At 44.0% G+C, this 23356-nt stretch overlaps 1 protein-coding gene across 1 annotated transcript in view; it reads right to left on the bottom strand.

The window, feature by feature from the left end:
* LOC8039937 (target of EGR1 protein 1) overlaps nt 1–23356 on the bottom strand; it is a 34590-nt gene that overhangs the window by 5841 nt on the left and 5393 nt on the right. The window contains exons 4-5 of the mRNA XM_029968982.4: nt 22970–23117; nt 19622–19890 (exon numbers count right to left, since the gene is read on the bottom strand). Of these exons, the coding sequence (XP_029824842.3) occupies nt 19622–19890; nt 22970–23117 (417 nt within the window). The remainder of the gene's footprint in view (nt 1–19621; nt 19891–22969; nt 23118–23356) is intronic.

A 23356-nucleotide genomic window follows, 5' to 3' on the forward strand; every position in this document is an offset into this window, starting at 1 on the left:
GTGTGCACCCGGTTGCATAGAGGCGCCTCCGTTGTACGGATTTACCTTTTAAATATAATCTCTAGATATATAACTCTATGTTAAATAAATGTAAAAAAAAAGAAAACACTGGCTAGGTGGTGCAAGCGCCACCCTATTCAAAGGTTTCAGCTTCATCATCATCCATCCAAACTTTAGGTTGCTTTAATTTTGGTTGGTTTCAGTTTCAACACGCATGTGGCTGTGTTGCTGTTTTATGTAGTTTTTGCTTAATTTTGTGACACACAAATGTTGTCCTTGTAGCACACAACCAAAGAAACACTAGTACTGAGCCACCCTGAGGACTGCGAAGTGGTTTCAATCCTAAATTGCAGGCCTTATTACCAACACCTTGGATGCATCCGATTATGGTCGGCAGAGAAACGACTGAACTGAAGTACAGGGAAAATTACCATCGTCTACGGACGTATCCCATGACACTAGTTTTCAGAAAAATAAACCAATCAAGAGATTAATACATGATAAGAAAAAAAAAAGGTCGACATCTAGATTTGCAATGCGCTGAATCGGGAAGAACAGATGAACTCGCAAGTTTACTCCTGACTGTTTTGTTTTCGTGGACACCCAATCTTTAGTGAAATTCACAGGCTAAAAGAAAGTATTTTACAATGATGCAGAGAATTTATAAAAACCAAATATACCGCCTCGGACTGTTTTATTTTAAATAAATTAAGTTGTCGAAAAATATTTCGACAGTGCGACCTAAGCCAAGAAGGAAGTTTTTTTAATTATCAGCCCTGCTTATGTATTTATAAGCAGCATTTCACAATATTGGCCCTAGGAAATAAACTATTTTTATATGGACATTTGCTTATGGCACACACAAGTTACAGTCAGTGGCCCGTCAAATTAAGTTTGACATTTGTCTTCCGTAAAATTGGCCAAATAAAATTAAAGGGGGCAGCAGAAGTACCTCGAAAAGTTTGGCTGAAGTCTAATGCTAGGCGCCACACTTCATGGACCTGTGTAAACAGATCTTCTTTGTCTGAACAAATGCACTTTGTAAATTTAGGCATCACCAGCCACTAAAAGTAAACCTCTATTTGCCATCGACAACGCTGAACTCGGGCGATTCTTACGCGGATGGACTTTTTTCTGTGTCAAATATTGCGGACTACAGGCACTGGCAATAGCGTATGCAAAATTTGTGCGTAAACAAGAAAAGAAAAAAAAGCGCTGTCACTACTGCGCATGCGCCGAGCCCAAATGTGTTTGGATTGGTGCATAGAGACGACGCTATTTATTTGTGTATTCAAAGATTTTGTGTATGCTGATCTAAAACTATGTACTCTTAAGCTGTCTGAGACGGTTTCTTCTGCAGAAAGTCCCAACCTTTTGCGTTAAAATAAATTAAGTGAAATGAACTGGTTATCTAAAGATGATCAATAAATAACTAGAAAGACTGCCAAAATGGGGCCAAGCACGGTATACAGTTTCTTAAAATGCTTAGTAAACCAGCAAACTGAATGTATATATCGCAAAAACGATTAAGAATGTCAAACAGATGTAGGTGTGATATTATGAACAAACAAATCGCCTCATTTTGACGTACCGTCATTCCTAGCATTAGATAAAATGCAAGTTAAACGATCATTGCTCACGTCCTCCACGAGTTCCCTCACATATTTGACAGAAACTGTTTTAAGTCTATTACGAGTACAAAGGACAATGCAGAAAACACATATAGAGTCTCTTTACGTTGACTATTCTTAACACCCTCTGATCTTAAATGAGTGATCATGAATATGCAGAATATACACGCTTCTAATGGCGAATATCCCGCCACTATTAATAAATAAACCTGAGTTGTAATAAGTCACTGACCTGTGAACCCTCGTGCTGTCTTAGTCATCCACATAATTAATGTGGCTCAGTGCTAACGCTGATTCCTGTGCCTCATCCTCACACGCATTCGGTACACCGACGGTAAAAATAGTCACATTGTGCTACAAAATTAACTGCAGAAGAAGTGCACATCATCACATAATGCAATTACCTAGGTGGGAAATATGAGTATTGGACTATACGAAGTAAGGCAAGAATGTGCGGTGAAAAGACACAAAAAAGATTAATACAATGCATTCGCCAAGGCGAGGAGAGGAGAGCACAGCGATGAGTCGAAGCAACCTGATGGCAGCCGCATCATGTGATTCCAAGATGGCAGTACCCATGCAACAGAGGATGAGAAGGTCTATAGCAGGCGTCCAACTCATATTTGGGATGCTGAAGTGTAACTGACTTCTAGATATTACGGGTCTCGAATGCGGAGCTGGTTCCGCACGTTTCTCGTCAACCGGGAGAATAAGCAGGCACTTGGTTGAAGAGAATGCGGGAGCCAGTCTTCCAGCCACTTGCTTTAGGAAACCAAATGTTTACTGGTTGTTAACAAGCAAAAAGGAATCATCTTGGAACTAATAAGAGGCCAGAACTCACATAAAACAGTGTGAAGCATTTACTGCATATGCAAGAGGTTCTCAAGCTTGGCTTGCTTATTTTCAACCTGATCAATCGTTCCTTTCTAACTCTCCTCTCGTTCCAATAATAATAAAAAATTATACCGTGTTCACTGTGGTAGGTGCAGTAAAATGCTGGATATTCTTCATTATTTAGTGCCTCTTTAGTGTCATTGGGAACAATATACCACAATCCACAGCTTCGACATTTAAACACTAAAAATGCTTGATTGGCATGACTACACGTGCCACGCCTTCAAGCTATGATAAAATGTCATACCGCAAGTATCACTCCACCAAAGAAAATGCAAAGCGCAAAATAGGGATTGTCGCAGTACCTGAGCTACACAAGAAGTGAACTGACGAACAGAGGAATCTGCACCGTTGACTCCTCTCTCTCCCGCTCATTACGTCACAAACAATGAAGCAGATGATAGCTGCAGTTCGCGCACGCCACCAGTAGGTGATGAAATATGTCTGTACAAAGTGCTTGTGTGCTCCAACGGTCCGAAAATCACTATGGGACGACATTCACCAGCGCTGTATCAGATATGTGATGTTATAAGATGTCACCGCTGGCTTGATCTCACACCAGGGAGTTTGGGTATAAAAAAGCAAGATCATCATGGTATTAAACAGAACATATTTCGTGACTGATGCATGATCACTGCTTGCACGCGAGCCATGGCGCAGACGACAGGACACTAGAACGAGTAGGCTAAGCACAGCCGACGACTGAAATGGATACGCCGAAGCCCCCAGAGGTACTGCGTGCGACCGGCAACCTCAAGCAGAACTGGCTCAAGTTCAAGCAAAGGTTAGAGAAGAAGCGATTGAGGGAAGTGATTTCAGCACAGTTTGCCGAGTGCTGTTCTTCAACTCTCACCGTTGCGACAGCATCAGTCCGAGTCATCTCCGGTGCTGGATTTCTATTGCCCGGTGTCGTTTGAGGCGAAGCATTATCCCAGCGAGGGAATCAGCTGCCTGCACCGGTGTACGCCCACCTGTTTGAGCGGTGATTGGTCCCATGCCATCGACCTCGGCTGCATCGGCAGTATAAAGACAGCGTTTCTGAGCCCTGAGGGACACAGCGGCAGTGGCAGCAGGTTACGCTGGAACCTAAGTAATGTTTTTTCGCCATTGCAGGTTGGTACTGTTTTGCTTTGTACAAACTGATATTTATCTTTACCATCTGCTGCTGCTGCTGCTGTTGCCACTGCTGCTGCTGCTGCTGCTGTTCCTGCTGCAATTTGTGCTGTTATTTGTTGCTGTGTTGCGATACTTGACGGATGCTCCAACATGACAGATGACTCGAAAGATATCTGTCTGAATTGCAGTCAAGCCTTCCCGGAAAAAGGCTTGCAAATCAAATGCGTAGAGTGCCAGTACTCTTACCATATAGGCACTTCTTCTGGCGTCCCGGAAGATTCACGTGTTGCTTCATGTAAAATCTGGCGCTGTCAGACATGTAAAGAGCCAAATCTCGAGGCAGTCAGAGCAGCAAACCAAACAAAAATTTGGATGTAGCTGCTATGCTGGTCAGCATGAATGCTGAACTAGACACCCTGTTAAACTTAAAAGAAACAGTGGATGCCATGGAGCAATCACTTCAGCATATGTCGGCAAAATATGATGCAGCGCTGAAGCAAATGGCTGAACACGACGTGGAAATAAAAAAAAGGTGACGCACTTGGAAAAAACAGAACCAACAGCGGAGATTGACAGGTTAAAACAAAAAGTTCACGACCTTCAATGGAAGAGCCACAGAAAAAACCTTGAGATACACGGGATCCCGATGAGCGAACAGGAAAACCTTTTGGCTAAGATAAATGACCTAACAAAGCAACTGGAAGTGCCAGACTTGACAGCAGATCCAATCATGACCGTGCATCGGCTTTCCTCGCGCCATGACAGGATACCTGGAATTTTGGTTCGCTTTTCAAATCAAGCAACTCGAGATTGTACCAAACAGTTTAAGAAGACAGAAAGGAAGGACTCCCCTCTTGCTCGGACCCTCGTTTGTGCACCCGGACGCCGCCATTCTCCTCCTAGAAGATTAGCCCGTCGCTCAAAATTTGGACAAAAGCTGCTTTCCCCACCTCGTTCACCCCGAAGCTGACAGTGCAGTGGAAGCTACATGCTCCTTGGACCAGCCATACTTTTGCCACACACCCTCGCGCATACCCACACACAGAGAATGAAGTCAGGTGATGAAAGGGAGGCAGCTAATTGGTTCGGCAAGCTTATAGCTTCCATTGCACTGTCAGCTTAGGGGTCAAGGAAATAAGTGAGGCCCGGCGACCTGCGACATGCGTTTGGGCCTGATGACGCGCTTTGGGTACCGCGGACGTATCACAGTGAAAAGGCAGAGAGCTTTCGAAGGGAAGGAAGTATGAAGTAGTTCGCTGCAATTTAAATTTTTCGTACTAAAAATCAGGCTTTTGAGTTTCTACCTTCTTTCTTTTGGCCCACTAAACGATATGCTATTAGTAAAATCCCAATCTAAATTAATTTATCCCAGCCCAAAGTTTGTTTCATAGCCCCTTTAAGAACCAAGATCCAGTCGTGCGATTTCAGAAGTGTTACAGATTCAATGCTTCGAGACCAAATCGTGCTTGGAATTTTAGACGAAAAAAACTGTAAACGCTTCATTCACAGTTTTTTTTTTTTTTTTTTTTTGCAGGAAATCAACCTCCCACTTGACAAAGCGGTACAAATCTATCAAACTGCTGAAATTCCAAAAAAAAGCAGAATCAAGCATGGAAAACAAAGCCTCAAGCAGGCTAATACAGTCAGAAGAGCAAATGTGGGGCAGATGCGCGTCAAGCAGAGAACTCGTTGCAGTCAGTGTAACTTCGTTCACAACTCTCAACGCTGTCCTGCCATGCGAAAAACCTGCCAAAAGTGCGGGAAAAATAACCATTTTGCGGCGTGCTGTCTCACAGGTCGACAAGTGGCGGGCACGCAGAACTGCTGCATAAGCAAGGACATTGATGCGGGATGCAGCGAACGGCTTTGTGGGAATGATGACTTTGACATCCCTAATGTTGGCATCAAAAAGCCAGAAAGTCAGACATGCTGGATGGTGAGTGCTTAAACCTTTGAAGGAGCAAAAATCAAGCTTAAAGTGGATACTGGGTCTCAGGCAAACCTTCTGCCTTAATCACTGTACACTAAGCAGTGCCAAGCACTAGATTTGAAGCCCAGTCAAGCTGCACTTCGAGCTTACGACGGCAGACAGATAAAGCACTTCGGCGTGATGAGACTCCGGCTCAAGATCAAAGAAGAAGCTTACGTCGACTTTTTTTGTTGTGAAGAATGGTCGCCAGCCACTTTTAGGATTGGAGGCGTGCGAGATGTTTGAACTGGTGTTGCGCCTGTGTACCGTCCATGTGAAACCATCTATTGCAGAAAAGTTCCCCGGAACTTTTGAAGGAACCGGATGTGCAAAGCAACACTACCACATGGTCCTTGGGGAAGATGCCAAGTCATCTGTACAACCTGCTCAATGAGTACTTTTGGCGCTACGGGAGCCCTTGCACACTGAACTCGGGTGGATGGAAAAGGCAGGGATCATCCAACAAGTCGACAAACTGACTGACTGGCTGAGTCCGCACCAGGGTGTAAGATAGACAGGTGGGGAAACGAGAGCCAAATGAGCGACTGCATTGTGTCCCCCTCGGTTTTCTCTTTTTCTGTGGCGCCATCTATGTGAAGCACCGCGAACTCTCACTCCGGGTGGGCGACCGATGGCGATCGGCTAAACTGACGGAGATGGTTTCTCGTGGATTTTCAATGGAGGACTTTCGTGTTCTCGGTTTATTTTGCGCACTCTCCCATAAAGTTCTATGCAAATCCGATTCCGATTTTTTTCTTCTCGCCGCAGCGCCATCTGTCGCAAATCGGCGGTACCCACAAGCAGACAAGTACACAATCCGGTCACGGCGCTGCGGTAGGCTTCTATGGGCCGTTTCTCCACCTGTCTATCTTACACCCTGGTCCACACATAGTCGTTAAAAAGAAAGATGGATGCCTGCGGGTATAAATGGACCCAAGAAGGGTAAATAAAAGCATCAAGCGTGAGCGCTATCAGCTGCCAAGTAGAGAAGATATAGAGGCGGAACTATCATAAGCTAAGTTTGTTACGAAATTACATGCGGAATCAGGTTTCCATCAGATCCCTCTAGACGAAGAAACATGCAAAATATGCACGTTTGCTATGCTATTTGGCCGATACTGCTACTTGCGCCTTCCTTTTGGCATTTCATCGGCCCCCGAGGTGTTTCAGAAGACATTGAACAAAATTTTCGAGGGAATCCCAGGAGTTAAGGGATATATTGATGACCTTTTAATCTAGGGTCGTTCCCAACACTAACATGACATTAGATTAAGGGCAACCTTGCAAGTAGCTCATCAAGCCGGGTTAACGTTCAATGCCGAAAAATGCAAACTTTCGCAAACAGAAATCACTTTTTTGGGTGACGTTATCAGCTCAAGCAGCATCAAGCCCAGCCGTGCGTTAATCAGCAATTCGTTAAAAACATGCTTGAGCCTGAAGACAAGAAAGCAATCCATCATCTCCTAGGCGTAATCAATTACTTCAGCCTCACCTAGCAGAAAATAGGTACACACATACTCAAAGAGTTGAAAAGACGAGAATTTGAATGGCTTCCAACACACCAAAAACAAATAAAAAACTCAATTATTCGCAACAACCTCAGTTGGCAACCCGACGAAGCCGACTAAGGCGAATTTCGGATGCATCCAGATTTGGACTAGGCTCGATGTTGCTTCAGCTTCACGGCAAAGAGTGGCGAACAACTGCTTACGCTTGCCGAGTACTAATGGATGCCAACTCCCGATATTCACGAATTGAAAAGGAGACCCACTCTAACCTTTGGCTGCGAGAAATTTCACGCCTTTGTCTATGGCATCAAGTTCACAGACGAAACTGATCACCAGTCGCTCATTCAAACTGCCAGCAAGGCATTGGGAAACATACCACCCAAACTTTAACGTTTCTTTCTTTGCCTAATAAAATATGACTTCAACCTCCAGTTTGTTTCAGAAAAGGAACTGGCCTCGGTTGACACGCTGTCCAGAGCCCCAACAGGCATTGAGGATGCTGTGGACCAAGTCGAGATTCACGCCGCCAATGTACTTTTAGACAGGGTGTGTCTAACTGTGAAGAGGCTTGAAGAAGCCACTGCACAAGATCCAGTACTGAAGACAGAGGTTATTGCAATTACTAACAAGAAAACGCTTGATGGCTTTTTTCAAGACATGATGTCAGAGTTGTCTGTTCTCAAAGGCATTGTGCCTAAAGGAGCCTGAGTAGCTATTCCTCAATCAATTCGATCGGAAATGTTAACGCACATATATGATGGTCACCAAAGCATTTCTAAATGTAAAGCTAAAGCTCGTAGCCTTATTTTTTGGCTTGGCCTAAATTCGGACATAGAATCCATGATCGATAAATGTAGCACCTGTAAGTGACATGCTTACTCTCAACCGAGTAAACCACTACTAATGCACAAGACCTCTTCCCATCCGTGGACCCGTGTTGAGGTAGACAAATTTTAATATGCAGGTCCTCTATATTTGATTATTTATGACTCACGCTCAAACTTTCTCAAGATCGAGCCACTTGATGACACTACAGTGCAAACTGCAATTGAGAAGTTAAGTGCCACATTTGCAAGACATGGTCTCCCTGTCAAAGTTTCCTCAGATAATGGACCCCCATTTTCATCAAGAGTTTAAAACGTTTTCTTTTCTCTATGATTTCCAGCATACCACATCCGAGTCCTCACTTCCCACATTCTAACGGACTGGCCGAAAAAGGTGCCTAAATAGCCAAGCCCATTCTCAAGAAAACAACCGAAGGATGAGAAGACTTCTGGCTGGGTATTCTTAATTATTGGACAACTCCATTGGAAGACAGCCGTACTCCGGGTGAGCTTCTCATGGGCCGAAGGCTGCAGTCTCGCGTGCCAGACTTCGAACAGACGCCAGTAGCACAAGTGAGAAAATAATGTAAAACCCTTAATGTTCGCGAGCCCTTAATTTTCGCGAATTTCGCGAACAGCCACGCAAAAATTTCGGTCCTTAAGTGTTTCAATGCAGGGGTCTGGAATTCGCGAAATTTAGTGGCCGCGATTATGTCCTCTGTGCAGTATAAGCAACGTAAAGGTGGGCTTGTCTGCAGGATCTTTGGCCAGGTGATAGCGTCAGAGTCGCATCCCTTACTGTCTGGACCGCTAAAGTGAAGGTATTCTGTAAAGTTACACCAAGGTCCTATGTCGCTCTGTTGGAATACAACCGGTTACTTCGCACAAACAGGAAGCATCTCAAGCCAACACGAGAATTATTTTTCCTACACGGCGACATTGAGGACGAGACTCCACTGGTCGGGGCCCCAGAGTTAGCTACCCCATTATCACCACTGCTGTCACCACGAACAAACCAACTGACCGCCCATAGCATGGTTTCCCAACCCATAGCATGGACAACAAGCTTGCACACCAGCTAGATGGCATCACCCCCCTGAGAAGACTGAACCACGAAAAAAGCTTCCTTCAAGTGCCGTGAACTAGTGAACTTTGTCTCCACTTTGAAGGGGAAAGATGAATCACTCGCACAGCAGCAGCGGCGAAAACAGGAGCAGCTACTTATGCAATCAGCAATTTTTCAGGTTGGTGGTACACAATGTTTACCTATACATGCCATCTAGTTTCCCTGCCGCTGCTGCTGCTGCTACTGTCAAAGAGCACTGTTGTCTGTTAGGTTGAATGGCGGATAATCGGTGTATGCTTTGTAATGAGCTGCTACCAGAAGATCAGAAGATGGTCTGTTTCCAGAATGTTGGGATTGCGAGTATGGGTACCATCTGGGCTCATGCTCAAAAGTTAGCAAAAGTACCTTTAAATCTAAAGGTGAGACCGCAAAACAATCGTGGAGGTGCAAAACATGCCAAACTTCAAAATTCCAAGGAGACAAAAATGAGCGGGAGACAGAATCTGATCTGGGTAGGGTGTTGACTGAAATGAACACGAAGTTGGGTGATCTTGCATCAGTTAGGGAAAAGGTGGATACCTTGATGACAGTGAAGGCTACTGTTTACAGTATCGAACAAAGTGTACAAAAGATGTCTGACAAATATGACAACCTACTTTCTGTATTCGAAGAACAGTCTTAGGAAATCAAAGAACTAAGGGATTGAGTAACTGACATCGAAACCCAAGACCAAGGAACTACCAAAAAGGTAAAACACGAAAACAAGAGACAAATAGGCTAGAACAGTGAAGTCGAAGGCAGAACATGAAGATTCACTGACTACCAAAAACCGAAGATGAAAATCTCTCTAATATAAATGACATTGCAAAAAAACTTGGTCTAAATGAATTAACAACAAATGACCTGAAATAATAAGCTGCACAGACTGCCGCCTAAGCCTGGAAAGAATACAGTCATCTTGATGCGCTTTGTATCACAGGCTACACGTGACAAATGGCTAGCTAAAAAGAATGGCTTGAAAGAAACCAATATGAATATGACCCTTTTTGATACCTCACCGCACACAACAGGCAACTACTATGGATGACGAAAACAAAAGCCCAGGATAAAGGCTACCGGTTTACACGGCAAAAAAATGGAAACATCTATGTACGAAAAGCGGAAGGTAACAATGTCATTAAAATCGGACCCCCCCCCCCCCCCCCCCCCCCAAGGACGATCTTGCCAAAATAATCTAAAACGGATGATCAAATATCTAAGTCATTGTATTATCATCCTACTACATGTAACCGACTCGTTGCTGAAAATACAGCGTTTCCTGCCCATTTTTCAGTTTTTCATTTAAATGCTAGGAGCAGTGGAAATAAACATGATGAAATTATTATGCTTTTGAACTCTCTGAATTATAGCTCTGATGTCTTAGCTCTTACAGAAACATGGCAAACAAGCAACACTGATGAGGTTACTTTTTTGGGGTACAAGTGTGAGGGAGTATGTAGAACAAACGAGAGGAGGAGGAGTTTCACTATATTTTCATAGAGACATTACATATATCGTCATGCCCAAATTTTCAGTCGTTACTAATCGCTATGAATCGATTACTGCAAAATGTGAAGAGTTGGTAGTCGTTTCTGCATGTCCTTTGGGGTCAACATGTGAATTTATAAAATTACATAACTAATCTCTTACAGCATGTTACTGCAATAAACTTGCCAGTCATACTGATAGGTGACCTCCAATATCAACCTTCTGGGTTCACAGACGCTGTGTCAAGAATTTCTTGATATCATTCAACCTTTTGGATGTCATAACGTCATCACAAAACCAACCAGAATAACTTGTGATAGTGCTTCTTCGATTGATTTATGCATTACTTTACAAGCCAAATACCCACTGAAGTGACTTCTGGAATCTTTTCATACGCTATAAGAGATCATTTCCGATATTCTGTATCGTTCATACTTCTAAAAGAAAAAAAACAAGCAAAACCCAACACTGTAACGAAGTGGCTTTAGCAACCATAAGATGCTTCAATTATGATACTATACATAAATTCGGTGACATGATTTCGTCCATAAATTGGTACGACGTATATGGCAAGCAGAATCCTAGTACATGGTATGATATATTTATACATAAAATAAGACACTGCTATGATGATGCATTTCCTGTTCGAAATGTAAAGAAAAACAAAAAAATAAAAAAGGCCTGGGTAACTCGTGATTTGTACAAACGAATCAATCGTCAAAATAAACCTTACGATAATTTCATAAAAACGAGGAATGAAGCAATTCGCCTCGAGATTGAACCGTGTCGCCACCGTGTGGCCGAAATTGGAAACACGTGAAAGCGGGGATACCGCCACGCATCGTCTGCTCCGGGCGCACGCTCAGAAGCATGGATCTCAACGAAGCAAGCCCGTGTCAGGCTGAGCTTGACATTCCTTATTAAATGTACTATGTTTTTGTTGCCGTTTCTTCTTACTAAAGATTTTGTTGTATTGTGTCCCATGCGTACAAATTCAGCAAAGCGATCATTATTAAGTCGGAAGCTTTTCTAAACTTAGTGTGTTTGTTTGTATACAATCGCTGGTCCCACGTATTTTTGTTATCTCGCACAAACCGTGGCTTTCATAAAGCACTGAATGTTGAGTGGGTCTGTGGTTTGATCAGAAAATTAACCCGACTGATCGCTATCCCTTAATATTCTAATCAATCAATAAATCCGTATGTTGATTTTTCGCCGGTCATATTGCGTGAAAGACGTTAAAACTACACATTTTTTACTGGTTTTACTATGTCATAAAAGGCATATTGCATTCCCATTCTAAACTTCGCGTTGTGAGTCCTACATAAATATGAAGCCGGGAAGCCTTTTAAAATGAAGTATTTTTTAAGATATTATTGAAGATATTATTGAAACAGTAAAATCACCCTCGGTGAAATGACAAGCACGCTGAAGTGGTTTACAGTGCAAGGCTGTGTCAGAAAAGAAATAAAGACGTCAAAAATATTAAAGCAGCTATTTTTTACTCCTTGTTGACTTTCTCCAGCACAAGACTCCAATTAACCGGCAAAGAAATTGCAATTAAAGCATATTACTTGAATAATCTGAAAGTTAATCGATGAACTGCCCAGTCCCGATATACGTTAGGTGAGGGCGGAGGGTGATCAGAAAGTCTCATAAAGGTCGCTAGCCCTCGTCAGTAAAAGAGTATCACTGCGGCCGATGCTGTCTGTGTCGTGGTGCGCGTCGTTTGTTGGGGTTACAGTCTACTGTGTTTGAATACAAAATTATTTAGCAAGAAATTTATAGTATTAGCCTCTTGACATCCGCGGCCCTCACCAAGAAAATTGAAGCGGGTGAACCGACACTACCGAGAAAAGCATTTAATAACAGGAACATTGCTGCGTTGCTCGGTTACACTCGCTTATTAGTCACGGCAGATATATTAGAACAGTTTGTTTCACTTGTTTCAGTTGTCCTGCCAACCGTGCAGTTCGCAGATCTTAACTAGAATATACACACTCTCCTCATCGCAACGCAGTAGATTTATTCAGACTTAAAAAAACGTACCCACACTATGGCACAGTAAAAGGGCAGAGGAACTCAATAGCATGGTAATTTCCAATACATCTCTAACTTATCCTCACTCTAAATGTTTATATTACTGCAAAAGCTAGAAGTTAAAAAACAAGCATAGAAGCTGCAATTTCACAGCCCACAGTACCAGTACCAGTATTATGTCATCTGAATTGGAATTTTTTTTTTTTTTTTTTTTTTAATTCCCACGTTGATGAACCGATACTTCTATTTTAAAAGAAACAAATATTTAACATAAATATTCCAGTTCAGCCAGAGACAGGCATCAGTCGTGGTGATCCATGCTTTCCAACGTCTGCGTAGAGCAGACGACGTACCCAGAGAAGCGATTATATAAATTTAGGTCGCACGCTGGCAACACGATTCGATCTTCACTGAAGCACCGAACAGTACCGCACCCTTTTCCGCTAGAATTGTTTTCCACCGATAGTATGCGACAAAATAAACGCAAGAGTCTACGCCGTCTCGCGCGAGAACCTGGAGAGCCGATGGGGCGGCCGTTCTCCTATCCCCGCTTTGATGATGATGATAGCGCGCCTGTAGCACCACCTCTAGGTCGATCTTGAGGCCAATACTATGCGAATATAAGACATATAGGAATAAGCTAAATGCAGGTATTAAAGGGGCGATGCAACGATTTTTGTACTTTGCGCAAATACCGCTTAGAACGAATCCTTGACGTGAATGATATGTGAAACACCAATTTGTTTTTCACCTCACGCAATCTAAGTTGCAGGAAATATTAAAGGAGAACCGAGCAGAGTTCACCCCTTCAAACTTGCAGCCAGAAGAAGTGGCCACGTGATCTAGGGCCGATTATATGCCGCCAATGTTGATCATAGACACGTGCTGGGGTAGGCAAGGCACAAGACACACGCTAAGTTCCACGCATTGTTATGGTTTGTCTGTTGTCGTCATTGCAGCGATTGGACATGGGCCATTACCCGAATGCTTTTCGAGCTATCGATTATCACGAGCCCAAATCGAGTGCCACGCAATGCTCGGGTCCAACCTATGAGCCCCATTCAAATATCGTCACTGGGCGGCACTGCGTCCGCCCAGCTACGTCATCAAGTTTTCCGAAGGAGAGATTGAATCACAGCGCTAGCTTTTGTCCTTGCAATTACAGCCCAACAAAGGAGTTTCTTGGCCAGTGGCGTTGCGTGTGAATATCCTTGAGTACCACTAGTACCAGTAAGCCCATGTAAAGTGAAAAACATTCCAATTGAATATCGTTGCACCACCCCTTTTAGAAAGCTCTAAGTTTGGAATAGTCTAGGGATAGGGAGCCTTATCACTCGGCCACATGATACACTTCCTAATGAGCTATTAACTGACGACGTTTTGTATTCTAATTCCTCATGGCTAATAAATTTAACACACATTTCTTAAATTCCGGGGCCTCTTCCGCTGCATCCTCACCTGGTAGCAGTATTGATTTTCACATGCCTTCAACTGGATCTGCAAGCTCAATTTTTCTTAGCCCTGTGACAGAGGAGCAGATAATGAATTTACTATTTGCCTTAAAAAATAACAAAGCAGCTGAAGCCGACGACCTAAAGGCTATACCGACCAAAGCGGTATCCCATTTTTAAGTCGTCCCCTGGCATATATTTGCAGCACTTCAATACTGACAGGCATATTTCCAGAAAAAAGGAAACTAGCCCGAGTGTGCGTAATACATAAAGGTGGCCCACATAACAATGTAAATATTTATAAGCTGATTTCAGTGCTGCCTTTATTCTCTAAAGTCCTAGAGCAGGTTAAAAACGTTTTGACTTACAAATTACTCGACAGAAAAGAAAATAATTGTAAAACAACAATACAAATTCCAGAAAAATAAGTCGACTGAAAAGGCATTGTTACACACTAAGGATAAGCTGATAAGTAGTTTTGAAAAACAACTACCGTATTTACTCGCATATTGGTCGATACGTCGTATAGGTCGACCCCCTAACTTCGGGAACCCCGAAAAAAAAAAGTTGAAAAATATAATACCGGGATTCGCGTATTGGTCGACCCCCCAGTTTTGATGAGGCGATTTTTGAAAAACAGGTCGACCTATACGCGAGTAAATACGGTATACACTGTAGGAACCTTCTTAGACTTTCGCAAAGCTTTTGATTCAATTAATCGCAACATTCTTTTATTGAAGTTATTTTACGGTATAAGGGGAAAAACTTGGGATTTAATTTGCAGCTATTTATCCGACGGGTCACAATATGTAAAAATAAATAATGTATCTGAGCAAGAAAAAATAAGGTATGGCATACCTCAAGGATCAATTCTAGGGCCATTACAGTTCCTTATTTATATCAATGATATAATAAATATACCTAAAACTCCAGACATTATACTTTACGCAGATGATACTAATGTGTTTTATACGGATAAAGATATACCGTAATATCCCGAGTCATCGCCCATCCCCGAGCCATCGCCCACCCCATTTTTTGGGCCGATATCGATTTCTGAAAAAACACCGAGTCATCGCCCACCCCTTCAAATACTCCAGCGCGGACTCTGCGATCCGCGAACACTCATCCTACCCGAATGACGCGGCCGCGGACCTTACAGTTGGAGGACGTCCGTGACAAAGTAAAACGAAGGAGGGAAAGACACTTCTTTTTGTTTACGCATTTCCTCCGTGAGCGACCCCAAAGTGGTCGTGTATCCGTGCGAAAAGAAAACGATGGAGATAACAAAATAAGAGTTTGTTAATGTAACCGCGGAGTGTTAGGTCAAAGTCTGTCTCCGCCGAAGTAAGGTCACCGCGAACCCGCTCCTTCTTCCCGCCCATCGCGACCGCGGTTGTGCAATATTTTAGGCAAAGCCAACGCGTAAATAAAGCTTTGCTGGAACGCCCTACACAGACGTTTGCAGAGCGTCCCAACCGTGCATTGATAGCCCGCCGTGCACGGACGCACGTATGTACGCACCAAACAAGAAAGTTGCGCAAGACCTTGCGATTGACAAGGCGCCCGACTTGGCTTGACGCCAAAGTATTTGCCAACGCGACCGCCGGCTTTCCCGCTTTCCCAGCATTGCTCTTGGTCGCTTCTTTGGTCCGCTCGCTCGCTCGCTCGCTCGCTCGTTGCGCCTGGTCGGTTTTTCTATTTTCTTGTAGACTTTTCTTTCTTTTTTTTTTTTTACTAACTAGGAGAACATAGTGGTGACATTCTTTCACGGAACAAACGTTCGCGCTATATGCAGATCGGCGGTGTTTCTAGCGCGTATGCAAGCAACGGACTTCGCTATAGTAAAATATTCTTTCGTGAGCATTTTTTTCTATAAAACAATGAAGCTAAATCGAGTTTTGAGTTTGATGTATCTCTTGTGTATCAGCGCTAGATACACAGAGAAGAATAGGCGGTTTTTTCCGCTTTTTTTCAAGTGTTTGTGCTCACCCACCGAGACATGGCCCACCCCACTTTTTTAATGAATTTCAGGCGGTAGGGGGGTGGGCGATGACTCGGGATATTACGGTAGGTGTTATCGAGGATGCATCAAATGCATGGCTGCGCGAGCTAACTCTGGCTTAACTCCAACCAGCTAGAACTAAACATTAACAAAACAAAATAACTATTTTCAAACCTGGTCTAAAGCAACTAGGTAGTTATTTTAAAATAATGTTTGATAACATGGATATGGAGCGAGTGACCTTCCTAAAATTCCTGGGCGTTTGGTTCGAAGAAACACTAAGCTGGACCCACCATATAAACCATGTCAGTTTTAAAATATCTCTATCCACAGGCATCATATACAAACTAAAAGATCTCCTTCCTAGTTGGCTAAAATGTCAGTTCTACTACAGTCAAATTCAATCGCACCTCCATTACTGCTTATTAATCTGGGGAACCACCACTTAAACCAATCTAGATAGATTATTAGGCATACAGAAAAAAGCAGTTTGCTGTATTGCAGGTGCTCATTTCACCTCTCATTCATCTCCATACTTCAAAAAGTACCAAATTTTGGATATAAAGACGCTTATACGCTAAAACTAACCATGGAAATGTATTATTACTATAACAATGAACAAAATTAATTTTTTTGAAACTTATCATACTAAGACAACCCAATATAATCTGCGGAATGAAATTTACATGAAACCCAAAATACGGACAAACTATGGCTCACAAGCCCCATTGGCCTACAAAACACCTGAAATCTTGAATAGACACTCCTGTGTAGTTGAACTATTAAAATCTCCTACTTCATTACCTAGATTTAAAAAGACCATCAAACACTACCTTTCGCACGCATCGAATAGTTCTCTATTTATGTATGAATGTATGCATGTATGAATGGTATGTATTTCGTATTCTGCATTTTTATTTGTAGTTTTGTGAGAAGCTTCTAGCCATACGCCATCCGTTATCTTTCTGTGCATTCAAGTTGAAACTTGATCGTAAAATGTGTTTCCCTGTTTAATGTGCATATGTTAATCCCATGTTTCTATGCTTGCAACCGATTGGTCTGTTTGTGTTTATTTTTACCATTTTCTTTTTTTTTTTTTTTTTTTTTTCTGCTGCACAATGTGGTGGGGTGGGGGGGGCCTTGTCAGGTAAAGTCTGTTTACCTTTTACCCACTTGCCCGTGACTGAAAAAGTCCAAATAAAGGTTATTATTATTATTATAAATATGTGATATCATAAGGCGTCACCGCTGGCTTGATCAGAAACCAGAGGCTTTGGGTGTAAAAGAGCAAGACCATCACGGTATTAAACAGAATATATCTCTCGACTGATGCGTGATCACTCCTCATTAGGGTGACCACCCGTCCCGCGACTCGCGGGACTGTCCCTCATTGAGGGCTCGTGTCCCGCGTCCCGCAAGAAATTCCCAAATCTTCAAAATGTCCCGCATTTCATACTGTCGTAAAATTCACTCTGCAATTCATGGCGCTGCCCAACAACGGGGCACGGGGAAGCGCGGAGGTCGCTGGTGATCGTGTGAATCGCGTGGGTACGCCATTTTCTATCCAAGCATTGCGGGAAGCGAACGTCGTTCTTGCAGTAGAACCGACACGCTTGCTCCGTTGCGCCTCACCCCTTGGTGGCAAAATATTCTAAAGAAAATTGCTCACCAAAATTTTAAATATAAGTTACTGTAATTATTTTCATATCGCTGTGTTACAGCAAAAGGTTTGCCGTGATTTATTTTTAATTTTTTCGTGAAGACAACTACACAAGGGAAAAAGCCTGCAACTCACAAGGGTCGAAAAATAACATACTGCTAAAAATTTGTCTACACTCTAAAAAAAGCCCAGGCGTCTACTTTCATGCACAACACTCGGCGGGCCAATCACCGCAAGTTACGGAGGCAGCTCAGCGAATGATGACGCCGAAACATATGTTTAGACAAAAAAACGCCGCCCGAGTTGTGACATTACGCAATGCAAGCATGACGTTTTGCATTGCTTAATGTCAAAACTTCTACTGTGCTTTTCGGTCTAAACATATGTTTCGGCATAGCCATTCGCTGAGCTGCTTCCATAACTCGCGGTGATTGGCCCGCCGAGTGTTGTGCGTGAAAGTAGACGCACGGGCTTTTTTTAGTGTAGCACCATGTTGATACCAGTAAGCATTAACAGGAAACAATAACCAGAAAAAGATTTACGATTTCTTATTTCCATTTGATGCATTGAGTTCTGCTTCAGTTGATTTTTATGTTTTAGGTTTCAACACATTTAATAACACATTTGGCATAAAAAAAGTATATCACTGGGAGTAAAAAATATTTGAGCTAAATTGCTGAGCCTGCAATACAATTAGAAGGTGTACAAACAGCACAGGATATTAAATGTGTTAACAGAGCCTCGGTTCATAATGTGCAAGTTAATAAATTCCTCCCCCCCTCCCCTCTCCTCTCTTTCTCTCTCTCCCTCCTCCCCTCCCCTCCCCCCCTCCCGCCCCCCCCCCTCCCCTCCCTCCCTCCCTCCCTCCCTCCCTCCCTCCCTCCCTCCCTCCCTCCCCCCCCGCACCCCCACCGCCCGCCCCCCCCCCCCCCCCCCCCCCCCCCCCCCCGCGCCGCTTAACGCCCTCATTGCCCCGCTGTCCCGCATTTCGCTTGCAGGAAGGTTGTCACCTTACTGCTTATGCGTGTGCCAAGCGGCAATAATTGATAAAATCTGCCATGAAAAGTATTTTTCGCTCCTGTTATTATCCGATTGCTCTTTGCTTGCTGGCAGATAAAGTAGATGTACTGGGATTGAGCTGGCTGTGGCTATTTTCGCCAGCACATGAAGATATAAGTGTTCTTAATTTCCAGGTCTTGCGTAAAAGAAGTTAGCACCCACTGCGGCACCGAACGTTTTGTATAGTAGTGTTGTACTCAAGTAAGCTGACATTGATTGGAAACTGAGGTCGGCTGCTACACAGGATATCTGTGCAAAGCAGTGGTGTATCCAAGAATTTTTTTCAGGGGGGGCAAAGGTGGCTGCGATGTCCACAACTTGCAGTGCGAAGGGCGGGAAGGGGGGGCCAAATTGCATGTGTATATTATAGATTCGGCAGTATTTGGAGTGGGGGGGGGGGGGGGGGGGGTGCCGAAGCCCCATAAGCCTCCCCCCTAGCTATGCCACTGGTGCAAAGTGCTTTTGCTAGGAGCAGCACCGTGGTCCGACTGTCTTGTCGCACACTTCTAATACCATCCACCAACGAAAGTATTCAAGTGGCAACAAATCAAGTCACAGGAACCAACATGCCACGCTGCTGGATGTTGCCATCTCGGCAGTTGGCCGTAGACGTCACAACAAAAAAGGCAAGCGAACGCGAGTGTTGTCATCGTTGGAGTGTCCCAACTCCTGGCTGCCGAGGTTTCTGCAAACTGTTAAGATCCGCCTCCCCTGCCATGCCACCACCAGGATTGTGGTTGGCAACAGCATGACACGAGCATAGTGTCACTGGGCAAGAATCGAGGGATTCCAAATGTAAACGTGGCAAACACACCAATCAGAGACGCGTTCCAGGCACTATACTGCGATGACAGACCCTCCCGCAACCAACCTTTTCCTGAAGACATATTCGAGGTAGGACGCCTGCAGGGCAGCCCTGGTCTCCGAGATGTACTTGGTGTCGTACACGCCACTGGGAAACATCTCGGTCAGGTCGGCCAGGAAGCTGGGCAGCTTTGCAGGCAGTGCCAGGTAGAAGCTATGGTAGAGGAAGGCCAGGTCCAGCAGCCCATTGTGCAGCACGATGGGCTTGCGCCACAGCAGCAGCTGGAGGAACAGCGTCCGCAGTGAGACGCCGCCATCCTCGTTCGCCTCATTCGGCTGCAAGGCAAAACCTGGCTCAGTTTGTTTGCCGCACAGCGCGCCGCTGTGTCCATTGCGCCGAAACTTCACTCTGGGACCCTGTTTTCACTCAACTCAAACCTCACTGGAATACATGTGTGGTTCCAGTAAGGGAATGTTAAAAGTTTTTCGTTTCAAGACCTTCGCTAAAGTGGGGGTTCGCTCAAGCAAGGTTTTACTGCGTGGAGGAACATCTAGGCAACTAGACGTGCGAAGAACAGAGCTGTGTCCCCACTGGCGCATTAACTATTATCCAATTTTGGATTTCAAGATAGTACAACTAGATGAGGGAGTAGTACAAGGTTGAACACCGAAGTAATTAGCCTTCCTGATGAAGAATACAAAATAAGTAGACAGCACATCAGCATTAAAGGAGCTGTGCAACAATTCCAGTGCTCTGCTTAAATAATTTAGGAGTTGGTGGTTCGACCTTTCTGAAATAAAGAACAAAAAACCGCTTTTGCCTGCATGTCCTAGTTTTTATTTTAAAAATTGACAAAGATTGAGATTTTCGGCACCTCTCAACTCCTTCACCACCTTCCGCGTCATGTGCGCTGCGACGTGAATGGGGGACGCACGGGGTTCTGGTGAAGCTCTCTCTAGAGCCATCAGTGAGCAACGAGAACTCACCCGCTCGCGACCATGTGACCCCGTGCTTGCGCAGCACGATCAACATGGCGAAAGGAGGAAAGTCTCGTCCGGGTCCGGCCATCCCCATCCCACTCTGCCCCCGTCCCCCTCCGGCTTCTGGCGGCTGTTCGCGGTAGCAGATAGAGCCGACGGTTTTGTTGACTTCGGATAGATGGCACCACTAAAACTCCATATAATAGAAGTTTAGTCGTTGGTACCAGGTTTTTGATGCCTTTATATTTATTTGAACAACAAGATTTATAGAAAAATTACCGTTTATCAAGCAGGTATTTGCACAACTTCCTATCTTTTTACAAGTCCCCCATTGACGTCATCCTACGTGGTTCTCATGGCTGCCGCTCACGGCTGCAGGTCGGGAAATATTCTAACTTTTGCCTCGCGACTGCGCGGCGGAATCGCAGCATTTTAAAGGAAGGAGATGTGTTTTCTGTCCTTTGCGACAAGATAAACAATGTCAAAAATAGAAGATGCAAATTCTTTCAATGTTAAAATCGTTGCACAGCTCCTTTAAAGGCAACTCTGCTCGATTTCACAAATTTTGAGATAGTGGGTGATATAAATCTGAAAAGTAGTCCAAGACAACCCTAGATCGTTTGTCTCATGAAAACAAAAAAAAAATTTTGTGCAATCTTGTTATTTATTGTAATCGCAAGCCAAAACTTCGACACAGCCGAGCAACACTGTACCCTCGACGTCAGTTGTATACGCACCCACGTGGGATACGAGGGGTCACGTGATTTATCTGTGGTAACCTAGAAATGTCGCGGATGCATGGGGAAGGGCAAGAAGTGGAAAGGGAAGACAGGCGAAGCGGCGGCAGAGAAGAGGCGACGCAAGTGGCAACGAAGCAGGCTATGTAGGTTGCAACACAGGCGGCTAGTCAGCGAAACATAGCGTGCGACATCCCGTACCACCCTCTCCTTCTTTCGGTTTTCCTTGATTTCATTCTTTTTCATCTCTCGCTCAGACTTGGCACGAAGAAACAGGAGAAAACTGTGCATGCAACAGATGCCAGCCACAATGGAAATACAATGTTGGCTGCGCCGCACGTCGCCCGCTAAATTAGCGGATTTTGGTGACTTCTGGCATCTTTGTCTTTGTTGGCCGGTTCAATGATCATTTAGGTGGTATGACATTCTAATATTTGACATGTGATCTATATAGATGATACTAGAGAGAGCTGTATTGTTTTCTCACAACCGAGAATGAAGCGGAGTTTCCCTTTAAGGACTGCTGCAGCAAAAAGGATAAGGGGATCTAGAGTAATGATACTAACTAACGGAATCCTTGGTTTACTTTTTCATACACCACGAACAGCAGAAAGTTAAGTGTTCAACTGCTCTGACATTTAATAACTGAGAATTGCTACCGTCAGATTTTTCAGGGGTGGTGGAAAGTGAGAGAAAAAATCTAAGGTTGAATGTGGATAGGCCCGAGATAAACTAGTTAATACACATGGGTTTTTCTTCTCCGTGTGCTCAGCACTAAGAAATTAGCACAAGCAACCAATGACCAGAGTGGTGAAATCACCGCATGTGGCAGAGTGGTGCTGCAAGTACGCTTGGACCAAGAGTGGCTGGACTAGAGTGCCCAAATCACCTTCTGTTTAGGGCGATGAAGTTCTTTGTAGCACCCGATGCCAATAACATGTGCTCATAGGGAAAATACATGTTTTCACACGTTCCAGAACAGAAAAGAAAAAAAGCGTTCAGAATGAAATAGTCAAATGTCATCATCTTAAGCAAAGCACACATGAATGCACCCTAGGCCGGATCATACTCACTTTTCAACCTCGGGGACGTTTCAGCAGACCATTATTGTTTGTGAAAAATTTGTTTTTTCATGAGCAGTATGGCTGTCAAGGGCAACAGGTCAAGCATGAGACAGTACTTCCTTCTTGTCAGAGGAAACAAGGTACTCCCAGTAACATATATTTTAGTTACCCTTTGTGAACATTCAACATATATTACGTCGCACCTCCTAGGTGTCGCTCCTTGTTCTTTGGTCAGCTTCGCTCCCATTACGGACATGCACGTAGAAACTGTGAATATTCCTGAATAAAGACATAAACCACTCAAATCGTAACACTGTCATCGAAAGGAAGTGTAGAAAGCTGTAAAAACAGCTCTACCACACTGGTGGCAGGGAAGATACAGCTGCTCTCAATACAAGAGTGAAAAGAGAACCCCTGTGCACGGTCCTACACAACCGGCGAAGGCCTGAAGCAGAGAGAGCAGCGGCATATTGAAAGACTGCTTTGGGAAAGGCGTATTTCAGCAGACCTCCTTCATGCTGCACAGAGGGGAGCTGCCCAGCAATAGCCGCTCGCTTGTTTATAACCGTTTCAGTACCAACTATACATCTGTACTGCTGCCCCAGGGATGAATGCAGTGATTAAATTCCTTACCCGGTCATTTCCCCGGTAATAGGGCACTCCAAGAGAGTACTGCCTGTTGAAGTCGAAACCATGGCTAATGAGGAACTGAAGAGATGACGGCTCGACGATATAGTTTTCTTTGCAGAGGACTAGAATATTGAACGTCTGCACCGTGAATCTGGGAACAGAAAAAAACATTCAGAACAGTAAACATTCAGTGGAAAAGGAATTGGCCTTCCAGAGCCCTAGCACATGCATGTCAGAGTAATTGAGGTTCTAGCATAATCTTAATCTGCGTGGAAGAGTGCTCTTAGGCAGAAACAAGTGTTTCTCTGAAAGTTTTCCATCTACTTCAAATGCAGAATTTCAAAACTTACTTCACCGTAATAGTCTACAGGCTGGTCTGTGCTACAGCAA

This window comes from Ixodes scapularis, unplaced genomic scaffold (genome assembly GCF_016920785.2).
Source record: "Ixodes scapularis isolate PalLabHiFi unplaced genomic scaffold, ASM1692078v2 PGA_scaffold9__187_contigs__length_104089568, whole genome shotgun sequence".
Lineage (NCBI taxonomy): Eukaryota > Metazoa > Arthropoda > Arachnida > Ixodida > Ixodidae > Ixodes > Ixodes scapularis.